A 19,032-nucleotide genomic window follows, 5' to 3' on the forward strand; every position below is an offset into this window, starting at 1 on the left:
TTAAAAAATATCACTAACAAAGTTACACTCTTTCTTCATGTATGAATGTTTTCATTTGGGAATGTATTATCAATAGATGCAATCAATCCAAATTATCCCCTATTTTGGGGACCATTCTGATGTAAGGAATGGAGGATTAACCTAATTACGTTTTCACTGCATCACAAAATAATTTGTTCACAGTGAATAAATTCCAGAAAAGGGTTTCCCATTATTTTCCAAAACAATGTCCTTTCTCCAAAACTTCACAAATATTCCCTTGAGAAAAGGCAATGCAGATATCTTTCCAGATGGTTGTATATACAGACCTAAGTGTTATGGGCCTCTAGTGGGGCATGCTCACTAGGGTGGGAAACTTCTTTATTCTACTACAGACTTTATTCTTGGCCAACATTGCACCATTTCAAGCAGCATAGTATAGCACAAGTAAATAAGAATTGTAAAGTCTTGGGACACAACTAAAACTTGGATCTTTGGATCAGCATTGCTCTTAATTTACCTACAGAGAAACAGCGGAATATGTAATCCTGACATAAACATGACTGATATGTCCTAGGCCACAGCCAAAGAGATCAAGAGCTTCCTAGGTCTTGTACCCTTTCCCTTTAGGATGGCTATTATCACTAGGTAGTTTATCTAGTTCCCTGAATAAAAACACTCAAGGGGCTAGTTAAAGCTCATTATTCATACTTAGTTCAGGAAAGAGTGCTGTACCATTCTTCAAACCATGGTCAGGTTTACAACTGAAACGATTCTCATCCCCGCATTATGAGGAACTTAAGAGGGTACTCACAGAAACAAAATCCATGGGAGATCTTCCCTACCTGGGAAAAGTGAACAACTTCTACTTTGCTTATTTTCATCTACAATTCAGCACACTATTTCTTTTGAAGCTAAATGTGCTGCCAATAGGATGGCAGAGAATCTCCTCTTCGACAATATGCAGTGATGATATTATAGAAAAAAAAGGGGAGTTATTCCTGACTTATCACTGTAGGGTATCAATATGCATGAAATAATAATTGTAAACACTTTATTTTAAGACACAACACAGTATGCAAGTAGAAAAGAAAATGTTTCATATATTACACAAAATATATTCTGAAAATGACTAAGTGTGTGAACCTCAAACTCATACAGTTGAATCTCAAATCAAAGAATGTAAACACAATTTATTATAATGATGTAAGGTACTAATTAATTATTAAGGCTTGCAGGAGGTAACCTTTGTATTATGAAATGATAGCCAGACCTCTTGCATGAATTGCTGGTAGGTACGTAGTTACCAGTGCAATCAATGTGGTGATAAGTGAGTTGCAACAGAATTTCCTCATGGCATTAACCTTTGTTTCTGTTTGACGGCTACAGGAAGCAAAAAGATTCTCACTCATCACATGTACAAGAAGAAGAAGAAGAAGAAGAAAAAAAAAAGACAACCTCCTGGTTGATACAGAATGATCAACTCAGATGACAATCCTTAGTTAGATGTCATTACACAACTCTGAGTTTCATAGATACAAGTTTGTTGTAGGATTACACCATATTGTTTTTAAGACTCCTCACCTTTTAACAAATCAGCTAAGAAAATAAGAGCAACTCACATATCAAAAACGACTACTTAAACAAGTTCTTTGATCCAAGAGCATAAACTTGACTGCTACCACAAGTTATATATTCATAAGGACAGACCACCACTGAAGCACTTGTTTATAAAGCATATCCTGCCTTTCACCAAATATAGAGCCAATATGGTCGTGACTAACAACCTCAGAATTGTGATATACTCACAGTACAAATGATTGGACCCTTTGACAGAAGAAGGAAAATATACTTTCCACAGTTATGACATAAGTAACAAAATCCTATGGTACATCAATATATAGTAAAATCGGAAAGCTGCACACAGAAGACACTTAAGCATGACAGTGAAAATATTATCTGAAAGTACTTGGTACTTCTACACACACGAACCACTTCAACTCCACCTGAAGAATAACACTTTTCGGATATAAATGTCTACGTATACCTCCACACAATAGCAAATATCACAAATGCAACTGAACGAGAGTTACCAGTCGTCAAAAGGCTTTCGTAAATACGTTACAACTTGAGCTAACCAGCCTTCACTCTCAACTAAGGACAACACCTGAAATTCAACAATACTACAAAAGAATGAGCAACTGAATCTAATCATCCCACAGATGATTACTGTAGAGTTGACTTCTGCATTGCCATTAATATTATTATTATTATTATTACTACCACTAATATTTTCATTATTATTACGATCGATAATACTAGGAAAACCAATGCATTCATTACTGTAACCTACTATCTCCATGCTCTTACAAATGAAGCTTTCTCATTTAAAAAGCAGCTTTCAAGAACTCTGTTCAATTCAACTTATATGGAAGAGCCCAAGCAAGCAATTTTTGGTGAGGGATTCGAACTCGCTACAACACCCACTCTACTGCAAAGATCACATAACATGTACAAATGAATTCACTTTATACTTAACACCTCAAGACACAAGACTACATCTTACGTTGAATAATTCTAAATTAGTCTAAAATTTTGCATAGAATACAACTCAATTACTTACTACAAGGTATTATCTGGGGTCACAATACTGTGTCCTCCTGATTTAATTTAATGTTTGGCTGAGAATATCACTCTTGCATTGTAAACAGGAGTATGACTAACACTACGTACTGTTTATCACATCAGAATACTCCATGACCAAGAAAAATCCACTATTGGCTCTACGATACACTAAGTGAGGCAAATAACATGGCTCCACACTAATTAAAAAAATAAAAATTTCCTAAAACTACTTCCCTATCCTCTAAGCATAAACACCCAAGAGCAAGGTAGTGCATGAATGGCTACGAAGGTAAGGTAGGGGTTTTACTACATACAATTTGTTATGAATAACTTCTGCTATTGGCAATACCATAATCAAAATACTTTAGAGATGCAGAATCGCTTGTACAGTAAGACTTTGCTAATCCAGAGTTTATGGTGAATCCTTGCTAGATTTGACAAAAAATACTTTGCTACAAAACTGAGTTTCATGGCCTATGGTGTCTTAAGAAATACCGAAACCAATTATTTTTAATGCAGGGTTATAAATGCATTAAAAATATACAAATATATTGTAAAAGTTATAACGCATGAAGACCTTGAAGGTAGGTTTTTAGTCAAGCCTTGGAATGGCTACCGAGAAGCAAGATCTGTAAGTGTACTTAACGGATTAACTAGTCTTGCACCAGACTGAAAACTGAACAGTAATTACCAGTGGTCCCCGGTTATCGGCAATTCGGTTTTACAGTGCTTGTCTAGTGACGAAAATAACTGGATTTTTGGTGCGATAACTGGATTTCTGGAGATAACTGGATTTTTGGAGATGATAATTAGATTTTTGGAGATGATAACTGGATTTTTGGAGATGATAACTGGATTTTTTGAGGCAATAACTGGATTTTTGGTGCCGATACGAACCGATATCTGCTTATCAGTGCTGATACCCACCTAACAGAGGTGATGATAAACGTTGATATTCATCAGTTTCCGGTTATCAGCGATTTTCGGTTATCGTCACGCCATAGGGAACAGAACCCTCGCTGATAACCGGGGACTGCCTGTACTATATATCGTGAAGTTATAAATGCGTTAAACATAATACTTTTATCATTATTTTAGTTTGGCAATTCCACGAGAATCTTGGTACTCTGGATACAAGCACGGGACAAATATTCCACTGTTTTCATGTATCTTATTATATTTTATTTTTAATGTGCTTATTCCATTCAATAAAAGGGTGTTTAATACACAGCAACAAAAGGCTTTTTAATAATGCAAGGGAAATGTACACAAAAGAAACAGCATATTTCTGTTTTACTAAACATTTAAACTTTAAACTATGCATTTTCAAATCATACTCCTTTGTGATTAAATGTTATAGTGTACTAATTCTTTTGCTGTTTACTGTATTGCAATCAACAGCCAATTAAAGAAACTCAGCTTTTCTGTCAATTTTCTTACTGTCAAACAATGCCCATCAAAGCATCAGACAATCCAAAATAGCCCCTAATTACTAAGTCAGACAATCCAAAATAGCCCCTAACTACTAAGTCAAAATCTGGACTTAAAAAATGCAGGATTAACAAAGTCTTATGATACTTAGAAAAATGTTGCCTAAGGGGCTACCTGATATACAGAGAGAGAGAGAGAGAGAGAGAGAGAGAGAGAGAGAGAGAGAGAGAGAGAGAGAGAGAGAGAGAGAGAGAGAGCATAAATTGTTTATAAAGCAGTAAGTTTCACCTTAAGATCCATGCAGTTCATAATTTGAATTTGTAGTTTTATTTAGTCATTCAGCTACGTACATTTTGTACTTTGAAAGGCTACTTAAAATTCTACAGGTGAAACAGAGCTGGAATATTCACAAACCTATTCTACTCTTACATGTAACTAAAACTGACTATTAAACACTTGAGTGAGACTTTCAACTGAACATTACAATAAAAAGATACTTCCGTAAATATTTTCATTTGACTTTCCATGAAGCTACCAATTCTAAAAAGAGTGATACCATCGAGCAACTCATTTAAATACCAACCACCATCACCAATAATGTATGAAACCAAGACATGGCAAAGTCGATGCATAATTTAAGGCTTTTCATTGACCCAATACTGGAATTATCTAAGGTATTGTACAATGAAACTTTTCATCTCAACAACTGCTTACCTATGTTGTGGCTAAGAGCTTCTTGGCATAGATGTCAGTCATGCAAGAACTTGACTGAAGGAAAAATGGGGTGCTTCAGATTTCCTTAGAATAATATATCTTTCTTCCACTTACATCTAAACATTCTTTTCACTTGAATAAACTTTTGCAGTACAATCTGCTGAACCACTAACGATAAATTTTGAGTTTGACCAGTCGACAGCAAGAACCTTGTCTGTGTGGCCTGTCAAATCATACACTGGGGCCTTTGGTCTGAAAAGCAAAACAAACATCCTTAATAACATTTTTGCACTCTAATACAAGATCTAATTTCATATGTTCACTAACAATTTGCAAAGGAATCAAGCAAAACTAGTCTTGCAATGTCTTACACTAAATGTCAGATGAAAATATATGATAGGTAAATATGTTTTTCACAGATACGCTTAATATCTCGAAATAGGGAATAAATTAAGTGAAATCTGTCTTTTCTATAGTTGCTAAACCACTATGCTAGCAAAAAGGACAAGAATCTATTTCAGCTCATACAAACACACAACTATTGACGACAGATAAATTTTCATCGGAGATTAAATAAACCTATCCTTACTAGGGTAATATAACTTTAATTATTTTATACTTTATAAGATATATGCCGAAGTGAAACCTAATAGCCCATTTACCAGGGCTATGTATTTTCATGACCCTTGGCACCTGTTCATGTTGCACAGAAATGTGTCAAGGGAAAGCAACTGACAGGTGATATGGGGACTCCCTCTAGTAAGGAAAGATCTCATCCACCATTAATTTCTGCTGAAATAGTTCAAGTAGCTATCTAACAACCAGACAACCTGCTCTACACTAATTTTTTAAGACATAATAACAGGTTTGCCATTCATATGGACAGTCCTTATAATGATGCCCTTGTCTTCTGCAGTAAAAACAAATATGCTTCTTGAAAAGAACCCAATACAGTGAACTGACCCCCCTGCGAATAGCTAAAATCCGCTAATACTTAAAACCCCTCTAAAAACACTTAGAACTGCCCATTTTGATAGTTTAAACACAAGAAAAACCCTGTAAAAATGCTTATACCTTAGTATTTTAATAGTTTTATCACAAAAAGTGCCTGTATTCATGAAAATGATATGAAAATACAGTAAGTAGTGAATATTTCTTAGTGAAAAATACAGCAAATGGGCAAATTTTCTGCGAATAATGGGTAGATATGTTCCACAGAGAAACCAGCAAATGCGTGAGTCCGCGAATCGTGAGAACGCAAATACGGGGGGTTTACTATATGCATTTGGAAACAAGGAATACCAAATTCATATTTTAGGACTGAATGGTACACTATCATTTATAACTGTAAGTAGTTTAACATGACTATCGAGTCACAGCTGCACAATCACACATTTCACCCCAAAAACACTGCATGCAAACAATGATAAAATCAGTTAACTACAAGTGCTGGATTCTTGAACATTACCTATACATGTGAAACCTTGCCTTTTACCAACTGGTCAGGAGAAAACTGGTAGATAGAGAGGTTTCACGTAATGAAGAATAATGTCTACAGCAGACTTTACAAAACATTGATCAAACATGTCTTAGGCTCCAAGATAACACTTTTGTCTACCATTTATGTACTTTACATCCATTTTCTTTGGTCCTTTGTCTTGTTCCGCTTTCCTGCCCTCATTCAAGAGTAAATCTTTTGTGATTAAGTGATTTAGATAACCCACATTTGCAGTCAAACTCAAATGTGAACAATTATAAAGGTGGGTTTCTCAGGAAACCACCTGGAACTCAATACTCAAAGAAAAAAAAAACAGATATATATAAACTAAAGACTGTTACCTGAGTAATAAATGCCACAAAATTCAACTGCTATAACTTTACTAGTACATACCTTCTCGAGTCCCACATTTTGACCAGATTATCATATCCACCAGACACAAACAAGTGTTCAGATACAGAGCTCCACTTGACACTTGGAACCCACTTTGTGTGTGATATATACTTCTGCTGTACTATCGAGCCATCTGTAAATAGTTCAATGTACATTTAAGGAAACAGATACAACAAAGGATTAAGAAAGACCAACCAGAAAAAAAGTATGGCCAGGTGCTGTAAATCTATATCAAAATCACTTCAAAAAATTCCAGTCAAGAATGTCTTAATTGCTTATGTACATGTGTACCTAATGCTATTCTGATAGATGAAGTTTCGTTTTTGCATTCGTCTCTCATTCTTTTATACTGTATATCTTTCTCATTAATGTTTCCGTACATTCCTCCTTACCCGAAGCAAAATAATTGAGACCTACCTGACACACGTGGATCATACAGTCTGATATATTTATCTGCACAGCCTGTTAGAACTGTACCATTTAATGGAGAAAATGTCACACTAAAGATAGCACAGTTTGAATTGTACTGTGATCTGAGACCTCCAATTTCAAGATCCCATATACGTAAAGAATGGTCCCAGGACCCAGTGATGACTTCTTCGTTTGACATCCATACTACTGAGCCTACACTCTCTGTATGACCGGACAGGGTCATAATTGGTGTCTGCAAAAGAAAATGAGATATTCATAATTTCCCAAATGACCACATGAAAATCCATTTCAGAATCTAACTTGACAACTAAATATGACACTCTAAAAAGAGGTTTGCATGCTGAATTGACAGACACTATTGCCTACAATGAACTGGCATGCAAAGATGGGAGAAGTTTGTACTAATTCTTCTCACCCTCCAACTTAACAAGATTAAGTTACTATTGTACTTTCCAAAGTACAATTTACCTTTTTCTCTGGTTTCTTTGCTGATCCTTTGATTTTCTTTTTCTCTTGTTCACTGTCATCTGCGGCTGCTTCCTCAAGGACTGACGGCTTACCTAGAAAAAACAGAGAGAATATAATTAGAAAATAAAAACCTTCCTAAAAATATTTCCAGTGCCAATGCTCAGGGAATAAATGCTAAATAATACATAACTGTAAAACACAGAGAAACCCCATCACATCAGTAAGTCACTGACTGAAAGGCAAAAGACATAAAAGTAACAAAAAACTCATTATAAATCCAATAAAAAAGATTAAAGTAAAAGAAATCAGAGGAAAATATGAATGAGTGAAAAAAAATGAACAGCACAACAATTACTATGAAAAAGTGTTAATCCTGGGAAGCTGAGCAGTGAAACTGACTCTCAAGAACAAGCCCAGATTAATAGTGCATCAGGAATGTGATGTAGGCATGCGCAGTAGGACTGGGTCCGCTTCATGGATGGAATATAACCACTTATGAATAATGGGTTCATAAAAGCACAAGTTGCTCCGATACAAGCTTATTAATCCTTTAACAGCTTAATACATATAGAGTATATACATGGTGTGCCAATTTTATCTGAGCCATTTGGTACATAAATATATGGAGTGCTGAGGTTTTGACACTGGCTGCATGAACAAATATTCACGAATGCTTTTTCTCACCATGGATACAAGTATTATTGTATTATTGACTAAATAGGTGAGAAGTGGCACATCTGATTAGAACAAAACCTGGAATGGTGAATATTTTCATCCGAATGCAAAATTCCCCCAATACGAGAGGTATAGAACTACTGGCACTTACCTAAAGACCAAATTTTCAGCATGTTATCCCAGGAGCCGGTTGCAAATCTTTTGCAAGAGGGAGACACTGCAACACTCTCAACACTCTGAGAGTGGCCTCGACACTCACTCACACATTCCACTGTGTTTGTATTACTCTGCCACACCCAAACAACAGCTGTCTGATCAATTGAAGCACTGCAAATAGAGTAGCACAAGAAGGATTTTTAACTGTGGGCAATCTGTGGTTTGCAAACTAGTCTATCAAATATGCATCAAGGAATAAAGATCACTTATCCTCTAAAATACTTTCAAAGAAACTAGAAGCTATACAAATAAAATTATGCTCCATAACCTTAATAGCTATACCTCTGGTTTTGAAACTTCATTATACAAAAATCATTTGGAAGCAATGGGAGTCTAATTAGAACTGCTCAAGAGTTAGCAGTGCACACCAGACAACCAAACAAGACTGTCCTGAGACAAGCCAATGTAGCAACAGTGTATAAGAGATATATTTTCGCAACAAAAAAACATCTCTTACAATGTCAGTACTACTGTGATTTTATTTACATATTCTCAAAGCAGTTGTAGCAGTGTTGGACTAAATCTGTACTTTTCAACCTCAATTCTAATAAATATTTTTAGAAAATCTTGTAGTCTATGGTGAGCAATGCTGCAATGAATCCTAAGTACTGCCTACAGAGAACTTGGTAAGGCAGAATTTGTGCAGTAAATCCACTATGGTGATTCTGCTTCCAAGTTTTCAAAGCATGTATTACTTAAACTGCAGACTGAAACAACTGATTCAAGAGAACATTTTGCTTGAAAAAAGAAGTCAGAATGGTGGTAAGTAGTGCTACAATCTGTCACTTACTATCAGTAGGTAAGTGTCAGGTGAAAATGAATGTAAAAAAAAAAAAAAAAAAAAAAAAAAAAAAAATTAAATTTTTTCATACATGCCTAGTACCTAAATAGCCCAGACACTATGTTTTGTTTAAAAACAAAAGCATACTCCCTCAGAGATGGAAATTAACAGTGGTATAAGGGGGAAGTCCAAATCTAAAAAATGTGGAACTGGGTGAATTGAATGCCAACCCAAAATCCACACTAACCAACCCAAAATCCTAGACCTAATCTTATAATTTGCCTAGCCATTGAGCACCAACCCCTAGCCTTGCTAGTCTGCCTCAAATCTTTCTCCTACCCTTGAAATTTACTTAGTCTGCCCTTGCAAACATATACAGGCAGTCCCCAGTCATCGACGGGGCTTGGTTATCGGCGATCCGGTTTTACGGCACTTGTCTAGCAACAAAAATCGAAGATTTTCAGCGCCAATAATTGGGTATTGGCACTGATACAAACCTAACAGAGGTGCAGATCTCTGGTTACTGGCACCAATAAGACCCAAAAATCGCCAACTTTCGCTTATCGTCACACGCTGTCGAAACGGATCCCCCACTGATAACTGGGGACTGCCTGTAGTACTGTACTAAATAAAAAAATCTACAGAATTCACAGGATCATGAACATAATACCAAACATGTATACAGTAAATGCAGTCCAAAGAATACATTTTTAATCTGAGCCAATATATACTGCAATTCAGTGAATTTCTCAACAATGACGTTATCAAATTATTTCAATAGCAAATGGATACCATAATTATTTTAGTGTACAACAAACCTAATGATGAACAATAATATCCTTTTCTCATACTTAGGCATTATGTAATACTATTATATCTTTGAGTTCTTTACAAAGGTTAGAAAACCATTTTCAACAAAATACAGTATAACAGGTAATATATTTCCTAATAAATAAACTAAAGAATGAATGCTCCTCTTCCTTTCACATATCTTTCCAAGTGGTACTCTAACAAGTAATTTCAATGCTTACTACATTCTGTACTGCAATCTCTTAAATATTAAATTCAACAGTAAAGATAAATAATATCTACAGTAGTGTATGATAATCCCATGAACATACACACTACTCTTAATCTCTTTCCTCATGCCTAAACCACTTCATTTGCAAGAAATAATTCATGTTACTCAGACACTAAATGCTTCTAGTTGGGCCTTTCCCTTCCTAAGAGTCTTTGCATCTGCCCAGTAATGTCCAATGGATGCCCCTGGCCATTGCAAGGCATGAACAGAACTGAACATGACAAATTTCTAAAGTAATTTGTATTTTTCCTAACATACAAACCTGAGGTCTTTACATATGGGATTAATTTTCAGTGAGTTGGAAAACTGGCCGATACACTTTTGCAAGGTGGTTATGGTCACAGCTACCGATGGTAAGGGTGGACGCACCACCCATCAAGTCTGTGCACATTCAATTCTATGCAGTTTTCTTTTGACTGCCGTCTCATTTAGACGTCCATTTCTTTTCCTCGACCTGCCGTTTGTTGTAATTTTAGGCCAAAGGCCAAGCACTGGGACCTATGAGGTCATCCAGCGCTGATGAGAAACTGACCGTCAGTAAGGTCTGAAAGGTGTTACAGGAGGAAAACCTGGCAGTTGCAATAGAAAGCAATTTTTACAGAGGGTGGAAAGTCAGATGGAAGAAAGAGAATATGAACGGGGGTGCAGTAAAACGAATGAGAGGTTGGAGCTAGGGGCCAAAGGGACACTGCAAAGACCCTTAAGTAATGCCTACAATGCACCAAGTGAGGCGCACTGACAGCACTAACCCCCTACGGGGATTGCAAGGCATGTACCTCTATTGATAAAAACACAGTTGGAACACAGAGAGGGGTGGTACTCACACAAACATACCTCAGAGGGATTACTGTCGCAAAGTTTACAGCAAAACCTTGGAAAATAAAAGTAAATACATACCTGATGAAAGTTTTGGTGGGGGAATCTGTATGCACCCAAGCAACGGCTTTGACCGGAGCTTTGTGGGCTGGAATGGTAAGTGTGTGCGCCTTTTCTCCTTTGCCAGCGTGGAGACCATCAGCATCCCAGAGGTGTACTGTGTTGTCGTAACAACCTGTCAAAAGCCTTAAAAAAGAAAAAAAAATCATTATTCCAACTGGTATCTCCTGCCTATGGCTCTAAAACATAAAGAAACCAGGCTCAGTAAATTTTTGTGAAACATTTACTACAATAATCTGCGTATTCTTGGAACCAATGTAAAACAAATATCAGAAACATCTGGAGTGTTCAATAATACATGGTAAAATACTCAAAATGCAAGAACTTTGTATGGATGGAAACTATCCAAAATATACAAGTCAGTTTATCTTACCACTTATCTGTGCACTGGAGCGTGGAGACCCAGTCATCATGCTGAAGCGAGTCCTTAGGAGTGGGAGGTGGCTGTTGTTTCACATACTCTATTTCTATAACCTTTTCTAAACTAATGTCATCTTCTTCCAACTGTTTTTCTAGCAGACCAACCAGTATCTGACCTTTGACTACAAAGTCAAACAATGGAAAATCTTTCCCCGGATCAGTGCCCGCTGAAAAGGAATGAGGAAAGTGTCATTTTTCTCAACAGGAATGTGGACCAGGTTAAACTTCTGAAAAAGAACGAGGACAAATTGAAATTTTTGAAGAGGGATGAGATCTGTAATATTTCTCGAATGGAAATGTAAAATGTGAATGAACACATTATTTGACATCCAAAAATATGGACAGATACACCAGCAGTAAGAAAGCCAGGTTCATTTGCTAAAATACAGGCAGTCTCGGTTATCGGTGGGGTTCCGTTTCCGAGGGTGTGATGATAACCGAAAATCACCGCTAACCGAGAACTGGTGATTTCGGCGCTTTTTCAGGGGTTATCAGCGCCTCTGTTAAGTATGTATCGGTGCCAATTTTCGTCGCTAGAAAAGCCCCATAAAACCGGATCGCCGTTAACTAGGGACTGCCTGTATGCAAAAGGGTGATGGCAACTTCATACATAAGATTTACAATATAACTCCATCTGGAAATCCACTGTATCTGTTCAATATGTCAGACAATTCCTTTAGCTGATGATGATTATCATAAATTAATTTAGCAAGGCTACCAAGTCACATTCTACTCTCACAGGGATCACACAAAGAAACTGTTCTGGAATAAGAAGTGAAAACTGAAAACAGTCCGAGAAGTTGTACAACTAATTGGGAGGAGACCAAAAGGAACAGAACGAATGAAAAGACATGCAACAGGGGACACACGGATGCAGTAAATAGAACAGAGTGTAGAATTTACGCCAAAGGCCAAGCGCTGGGACCTATGAGGTCATTTAGCGCTAAAAGGGAAATTGAGAGTAAAGAAGGTTTGAAGGAGGTAACAGGAGGAAAACCTCGCAGTTGCACTATGAATCAACTGTTAAGAGCGGGTGGAAAGTAAGATGGAATAAAGAGAATATGAATGGAGGTATAGTAAAATGGATGAAAGGAGTTGGAGCTGGGGGCTGAAGGGATGTTGCAAAGAACCTTAAGTAATGCCTACAGTGCACCACATGAGGTGAACTACCCTCTATGGGGGGGGAGGTGATGCAGTTAACATGTTACAATAAAGTAGAAGTAATCAACTTTAAAATGACACAAGAATAGGTAACATCGCACAAACATCTTCACATTCACTGTCATAAGTCAAACATCATTTACCACTAGCTAAGCCAGTGTAAAAATTAATAGATGAACCTTCTGACCATATTATAAGTAAATAATGATATAATTCACTGACACTATATGTTTAATAACCCAAGGTAAGGTCCGGATAGAAGACTACAGCAACTGTGTTAGAGGAATCTGAGATGAATGTTGGTGTCCGTCAGGGACCTGCACAGAGTTCTTTCTTGTTTATCACGATATTAGATATATTAGATGTAGAATAAGCTGCACAAAGCACAGAAAGGGAGGGCCCTGGGAGCTGCCGTATGCTTATCATCTAAAGTAAAATAAACCAGAGGAAGAGACTGTAATGTTTCAATTATGGTAGAACTGAACAGTGAAGAAAGGACTGTATGGGAAGCAAAGAAAAATATTTAGTCAAGAGCATTCAGGAGAGGTATGGGTGTGAGCTACTTAATTTTGAATATAAAATATGGTGTCACAAGATACTCAAATTATATAACAGCAAATGTGGAAAAGAGGAAAACAGCGCCAAGCTGTGGTGGAAAGGCAGATTACATATGTGAGGACACATCAGACTGCGAAGCAGGTATTAATAAGGCAACCACATGGCTGCAATAAAAAAAGAGATGACTAGACTTCTTGGTATAAATAGAGTATTTTGACGGTAAGCAGATAAAAATGTATCTATGAACCGAATCTTGGAGTAGAAAATGTTTTTGACATGTACAGGCATTCCCTGGTTATAGGCGGGGTTCTATTCCGACAGCGCGACGACAAGCGAAAATCACCGATAATCAAAAATCGGCGATTTTCAGCGCTTATCAGGGCCGATAACCGGATATCGGCACCTCTGTTTGATATGTATCGACCAATGCCCGATTATTGGCACTGATAAATCGGCAATTTTCAGCGCCGAAAATCAACGATTTTCATCGCTAGACAAGCGTCGTAAAACCAGATCGCCGATGACCGAGCCCGCCGATAACTGGGGGCTGCCTGTATTTGGAATGCTGAGTAAAACACTTGATACAAAGACGCACAAACGGAACTTTCCTTGATACTGTAACATGCAAAATATCTCTGCAACAGATTCAAGTACAGCACTTACATTTTTTCAAAAATGTTTTGAGAATTTTGTTGAGCCCTGCAGTGTCAGTGTTGCTTGGTATTGATACTGATGCTCCAGGAACAGCATACCTGCAATGGAAATTTTTGTTTAAAAATATGAAATGCCCATCTGTAATCCAGTTATGAAATACTGCTAATGGATGGTACCACAAATACTCTGTTATTTGATATGCAGAAACGACCCTACTTACGAACATTCAACTTACAAACATTCAGAGATAAAAAAAACAGGATCGCAAATTAAAACGGTGTTTAGAGCACTCCTCTTTGCCACCCGTAAGTTCAAATTTTGTTCTGTGTTCCTATTCTAAAAAATGCAATACTGTATGTACAGTGAATTGTTTTAGGATGATAAACATACAGTACTGTGCTGTACTGACTTTATATCACACTGTACTTACATAGGTGTGAAGATTACAGTAACTACCTTACAAAACACCTCTTCAACATATAAACGGCCATCCGGAACACAACTTGTTCGTAAGTAGGGTGGTGTCTGTAAATGCATGGCATCACTGTACCTATTGATTTCACTAACAATTGTCTGAATGTAAGAATCTGGAAAAAATAAATAGAAATAAGCAATTGGGGGGGGGAGGGGGGCACTGACAAGTGGAGAATGCATAGGTCCTGGGGTGGCATTAAATGGCACTGGAATAAGGCTGGCGTCCTTACCAACAAGGCACACCCACACACCACCTGATGCACATATGTCACTCACTTTTGGAAAATAATCGGTCATCATTGTCACTGTCACTTTCTGTTTCACTATCTGTATCTTCAGAAAGTGAAACTTCTTCATCACTCGCTTCATGAAATGATGTCAGTAAATTTACTAAAAATTTTTTTGGGAAAATGTAAGATATGACATAACTTTCTACCCAAAGTAAATAATGTAACTCTACATTCTGCAACTAATTCACTGATATGATATGCATTTACACATAATTGATAGCTACTGCTAGCTGCATTTCCTATCACATCTTTATCCCAAATCAACAAGGAATAATTACTAAAATAAGAATGATGATAATGAAGGTTATCACTCAAAACCAAGACTCCATCATAACGCCAACCAAGACGCCTTAACTTTCATTCTAAAAAAGATAAATAAATAAAAATTCTGCAATAAATCACATCACGGGTAACTCCTATTATTCCTTTAACCTTACATTATTTCTGTCACCACTTTATCCCATACCATCAACTTATAATAATTAAAAAAAACTAAAGATAAAGGTAATAATTATCGGGATCAGGTCACACAACACAAAACCAACATCAACACTTCATAAACTTATCAAGAAATCACGTAACAGGATTATGACGATGCCGTTGTCATGTCATATCATTTAGCCAATGTCTATTAAGCGTTGATACATCATCAGAGTAAGCTACTGCAAGGGAAACCCTGTCTTTGAAAGTACTGGTGAACGGTTTAAATCGGTCCATTAAAGCGGCCCAACACCAGGAAATGGAAAGCCTGAAAACTAGTTCTTCAACTTTTGGGCGTTAAATCCAGACAAAAATAGAGGTAACACAAAAACTTATGGAACAATAATGATTAATGATGAAAAAATGAACAGGATAAAACAAAAAATAGGCAGTCAAAGGCAGAAAGATTATTCAACTGCATCAGGGGTGAAGCACTAATCCCATCCAAAACTGCTATAAAATAAAGGTTGCCCAGCATGTCACAGAACATTGGAAACAGTCCAATCTATCTGATAAACATCCTTTGAGGCGATTGATAACATTACTGTGATCCAATTCTTTCCTAAGATCTTTGGCTATGTGAATGCTGGTCACTGGATGCTTTCTTATGATACATACTTAGTAGGGCACTGATTGATAGATGCATGAGAGGAAGGGTTTTTCAATACAACTATCAAATGCCTACATTGACTTTGGCTGTGCCCTTGCAGACACATTTTTTAATTTTACGAACTGGGACCTTTGGCTGAATCCCCCGTACAGCTTGTAGCCTACCACCGTCATAATAAACATTTTCATATCAGGTTTTCACTTTAAAAGGTCAGACGTGAAATGAGTTTTCTTCGCCCTCTCTATCCTGTGCTTTTTCTCCCTGAACTTCCAACAGATCTAGGTTTTATTCTATCCCCCTTTATTTACTGGGCATTCCTGCAGGTCTTCATTTGGTTACTTCTGTACCAACACTGACTGCCTTACTAACTATTCCTCAACCTTTCTCAATCCATGTTGAAACCATCTGAATCTTTGAGCTGTCTTTTTTTCTCAGCCTCTTTTTACCATATCTTTCCAGCTATTCCTCGTTTATAAAACAATCTTCTCACCATACTCGTGCCCTGAATCTTACAGGCCTTATTATGTACCCATCATAGACCTTTGCTCTCTCTGCTAGTAAGATATTTTTTTTTATCTACCATAAAGACTCCTGAACCATGAGTCAAGAATGGGCCCTATCAATAAGAATTGGAATGGTGTAAAGAATTTAGGCCAGAGAATTGAAATCATATCTTAAAATGTCTAGACCATAGGGTAGCATAACGATGATTGTTTTGTAATCATTTAAATGAATCTAGCACACTCACTGATGAAAATAAGATGATAAAAAAAAATGTATGGACTCCTCAAGTGAATGTAGATTCTAGATTAAGTAAGCTTGGCCCAGAATGGTCTCTTGCTTGTCAGCAGCACGTGAGATGAGGGATAAGTATGATTTTTGAACGATTAAAGAACCCTGAACCGAGGATGCATATTAACTATAGCTGATTACTGTATAAGTCAGGAAGACGTTTGGTAACTTGCTAATGACGGCCACAATTGTAGTCATTTTGGTTTGATTATCGTAGGCATTTCTGTAGTAGCCATTTAAGAGGGAATACCACCTGACCCGGGACAGATGTAGAGTACGGGAACAGGGGTAAGCGTGAAAATTCAACCGAGAAAACGGGCCAAACCTAACCTTTCCCAGACTCCTGTGTCCTGACCTAATCAGATCTTACCTCCCCATTCTGACTTACGGCACTGTGCTCTGACCTGGCTGGAGGGGCTTTGCCCGCCTTGATCCCCCCAAGTAACGCTGAATATCAGAAACAGATCAGCAAGACTAAATTACTGTTCGGATACGTGGTTTGGCACTGGCTACGACCTAACAAAAACGAATTCAACCTAACCTTTCCTAGAGCGTTGTGCCCTGACCTAACAAGAGCTTACCTTTCTAACGTGACTGAGGGTGCCGTGCCCTAACCTGATGGGAGGCTTCACCCCTCAGACACTGCCTAAGTATAACTTAAGATCGAGCATTATGGACTCTTGACCTATCCAGATCTTACCTACCTGATTAACTTTGGGTGACATGCCCTGACCTGGATGGGGGGATTTGCCCCCCTTTGGATCCCCCCAAAGAGGGGGTCACCTGTTCCAATTGGCGACTGGCAGGAATCAGGCCGTGCAACTAACGTTTTACCTATGACCTGGCCGGACGCACCTTAACCTGGCGTGACCTCGGACGCTGTGCCCTAACCTGGCAGGGCCCCTGGACCCTACCATCCCACCCCCAACCCCAGGTAAGTCGTTACCCCTCCTCATTCTGCGTTTAACCCCTCGGCTGTTTTAACTACTGGAATAATCCAGCGCAAATAAATTAAAATGTCCCAAAACAAGACCAGACAATAATAAAAAGACATGGCTGTCGAATCTTGACAGGGGGGCAATGGGTATACTACGGTGGGCATCGGCCTGTGGCCAATCCTACCCTCCCCTAATTCCATCTCATTCCAAACTAATGAACAGAACTCACTGCTCCTGTTTGGTGACGAATTTGACGAGGACGTTCGGGTGCAAGCTCTCGTTCAGCTTCTTCAGGTTCTTCGCCATGATTGTTTTTGAAGTTACGATGAAAATAAAAGTCACATTTAATTGGAAGCGAGACCGGATCTTCTTTCAGGAATCCTCGGGAATTGGCGTCGAGGGAAGTGTGGACGGCGCGTCGCTTTGTAACGGCACCTCTCTTTTTTCTGATGTTTATTTCTTTATCCCGACATTGTCTGAATTCTTCTTTAAATGGAAGAAATTTAGGATGTTTAACTGGAAGAGGTTTAATTTTTTTTTGTCTTTCATCTCGGAGAAAGATGGGCTAGTAAATAAAAATCAAGTGTTGAGTCTCAATATAATATTTATGGTCACTGAATCTAGCATTTCTATTCGAACCATGCTTTCTTTTCTTCGTCCATTTTCCGTTTCTCTAGCTGAATTTGAGAGAGAGAGAGAGAGAGAGAGAGAGAGAGAGAGAGAGAGAGAGAGAGAGAGAGAGAGAGAGAGAGAGAGAGAGAGAGAGAGAGAGAGAGATAGGGGGCAGGGCAATTACCACTGTGCCATTGGTCTTCAGTTACTATACTGTGCAATTGTGTATAGGGTATCTTAGTGACTCGTCTTCTCATTGCCATTTTGCTTTTTATTCTATTGTTATGTTTATACAGCATTCATTAGTTTTTAATACATTACATACATACAGTATGTATGCAACTTAAGAGGTCATTTTTGTGACTTGATCTTGAATATGTAGTCCCGTAAAGTTAGCTTGCCATGATGAAAATGTTCCCACAAAAGTTATATCTTGGTATATTTCAAGTAAAATATGTTTTTGTTCGAATAATTTTATACAGCTATGATGGACTGGCTTTTTTCCCCATGGATTCTAAGTTTTAGTGACTTGGTAAGTTTGAAATATCATGATTAATACTAGTTGCAAATTTAGTTGAAAAGATAGGATGCTATAAACCTTTAGGGGCTTAACAGTTAGAAACCCAGTACTGAAAAGGAAACCAAGACGTAAAGAATAAACCATGGTAAAGAAGTAACAAAGAATAGACTAGGTTTTGGGGTAGGCTACCATATACAAAGCACATTTCTGTACCTATTTTTTTCATACTTTGCAGAAAATCCACAACCTCCCTAGATTTGTTAGCTGAATACTAGAGAGGTGTCTATAATTTAA

At 37.7% G+C, this 19,032-nt stretch overlaps 1 protein-coding gene across 1 annotated transcript; it reads right to left on the bottom strand.

Moving 5' to 3' along the window:
- Window positions 1-1,016: 1,016 nt before the first annotated feature.
- LOC136842898 (ribosome biogenesis protein WDR12 homolog) lies at window positions 1,017-18,007 on the bottom strand. The gene is made up of 9 exons (XM_067110812.1): window positions 17,836-18,007; window positions 14,032-14,120; window positions 11,603-11,816; window positions 11,191-11,355; window positions 8,367-8,542; window positions 7,541-7,632; window positions 7,058-7,304; window positions 6,641-6,773; window positions 1,017-5,001 (listed from the first exon to the last, which is right to left on the bottom strand). Exons 1-9 carry the CDS (start codon window positions 17,910-17,912, stop codon window positions 4,866-4,868), a joined length of 1,329 nt encoding a protein of 442 aa, XP_066966913.1. The 5' UTR covers window positions 17,913-18,007; the 3' UTR covers window positions 1,017-4,865.
- Between the last annotated feature and the right edge of the window lie 1,025 nt (window positions 18,008-19,032).

Source organism: Macrobrachium rosenbergii, chromosome 10, assembly GCF_040412425.1.
Source record: "Macrobrachium rosenbergii isolate ZJJX-2024 chromosome 10, ASM4041242v1, whole genome shotgun sequence".
Lineage (NCBI taxonomy): Eukaryota > Metazoa > Arthropoda > Malacostraca > Decapoda > Palaemonidae > Macrobrachium > Macrobrachium rosenbergii.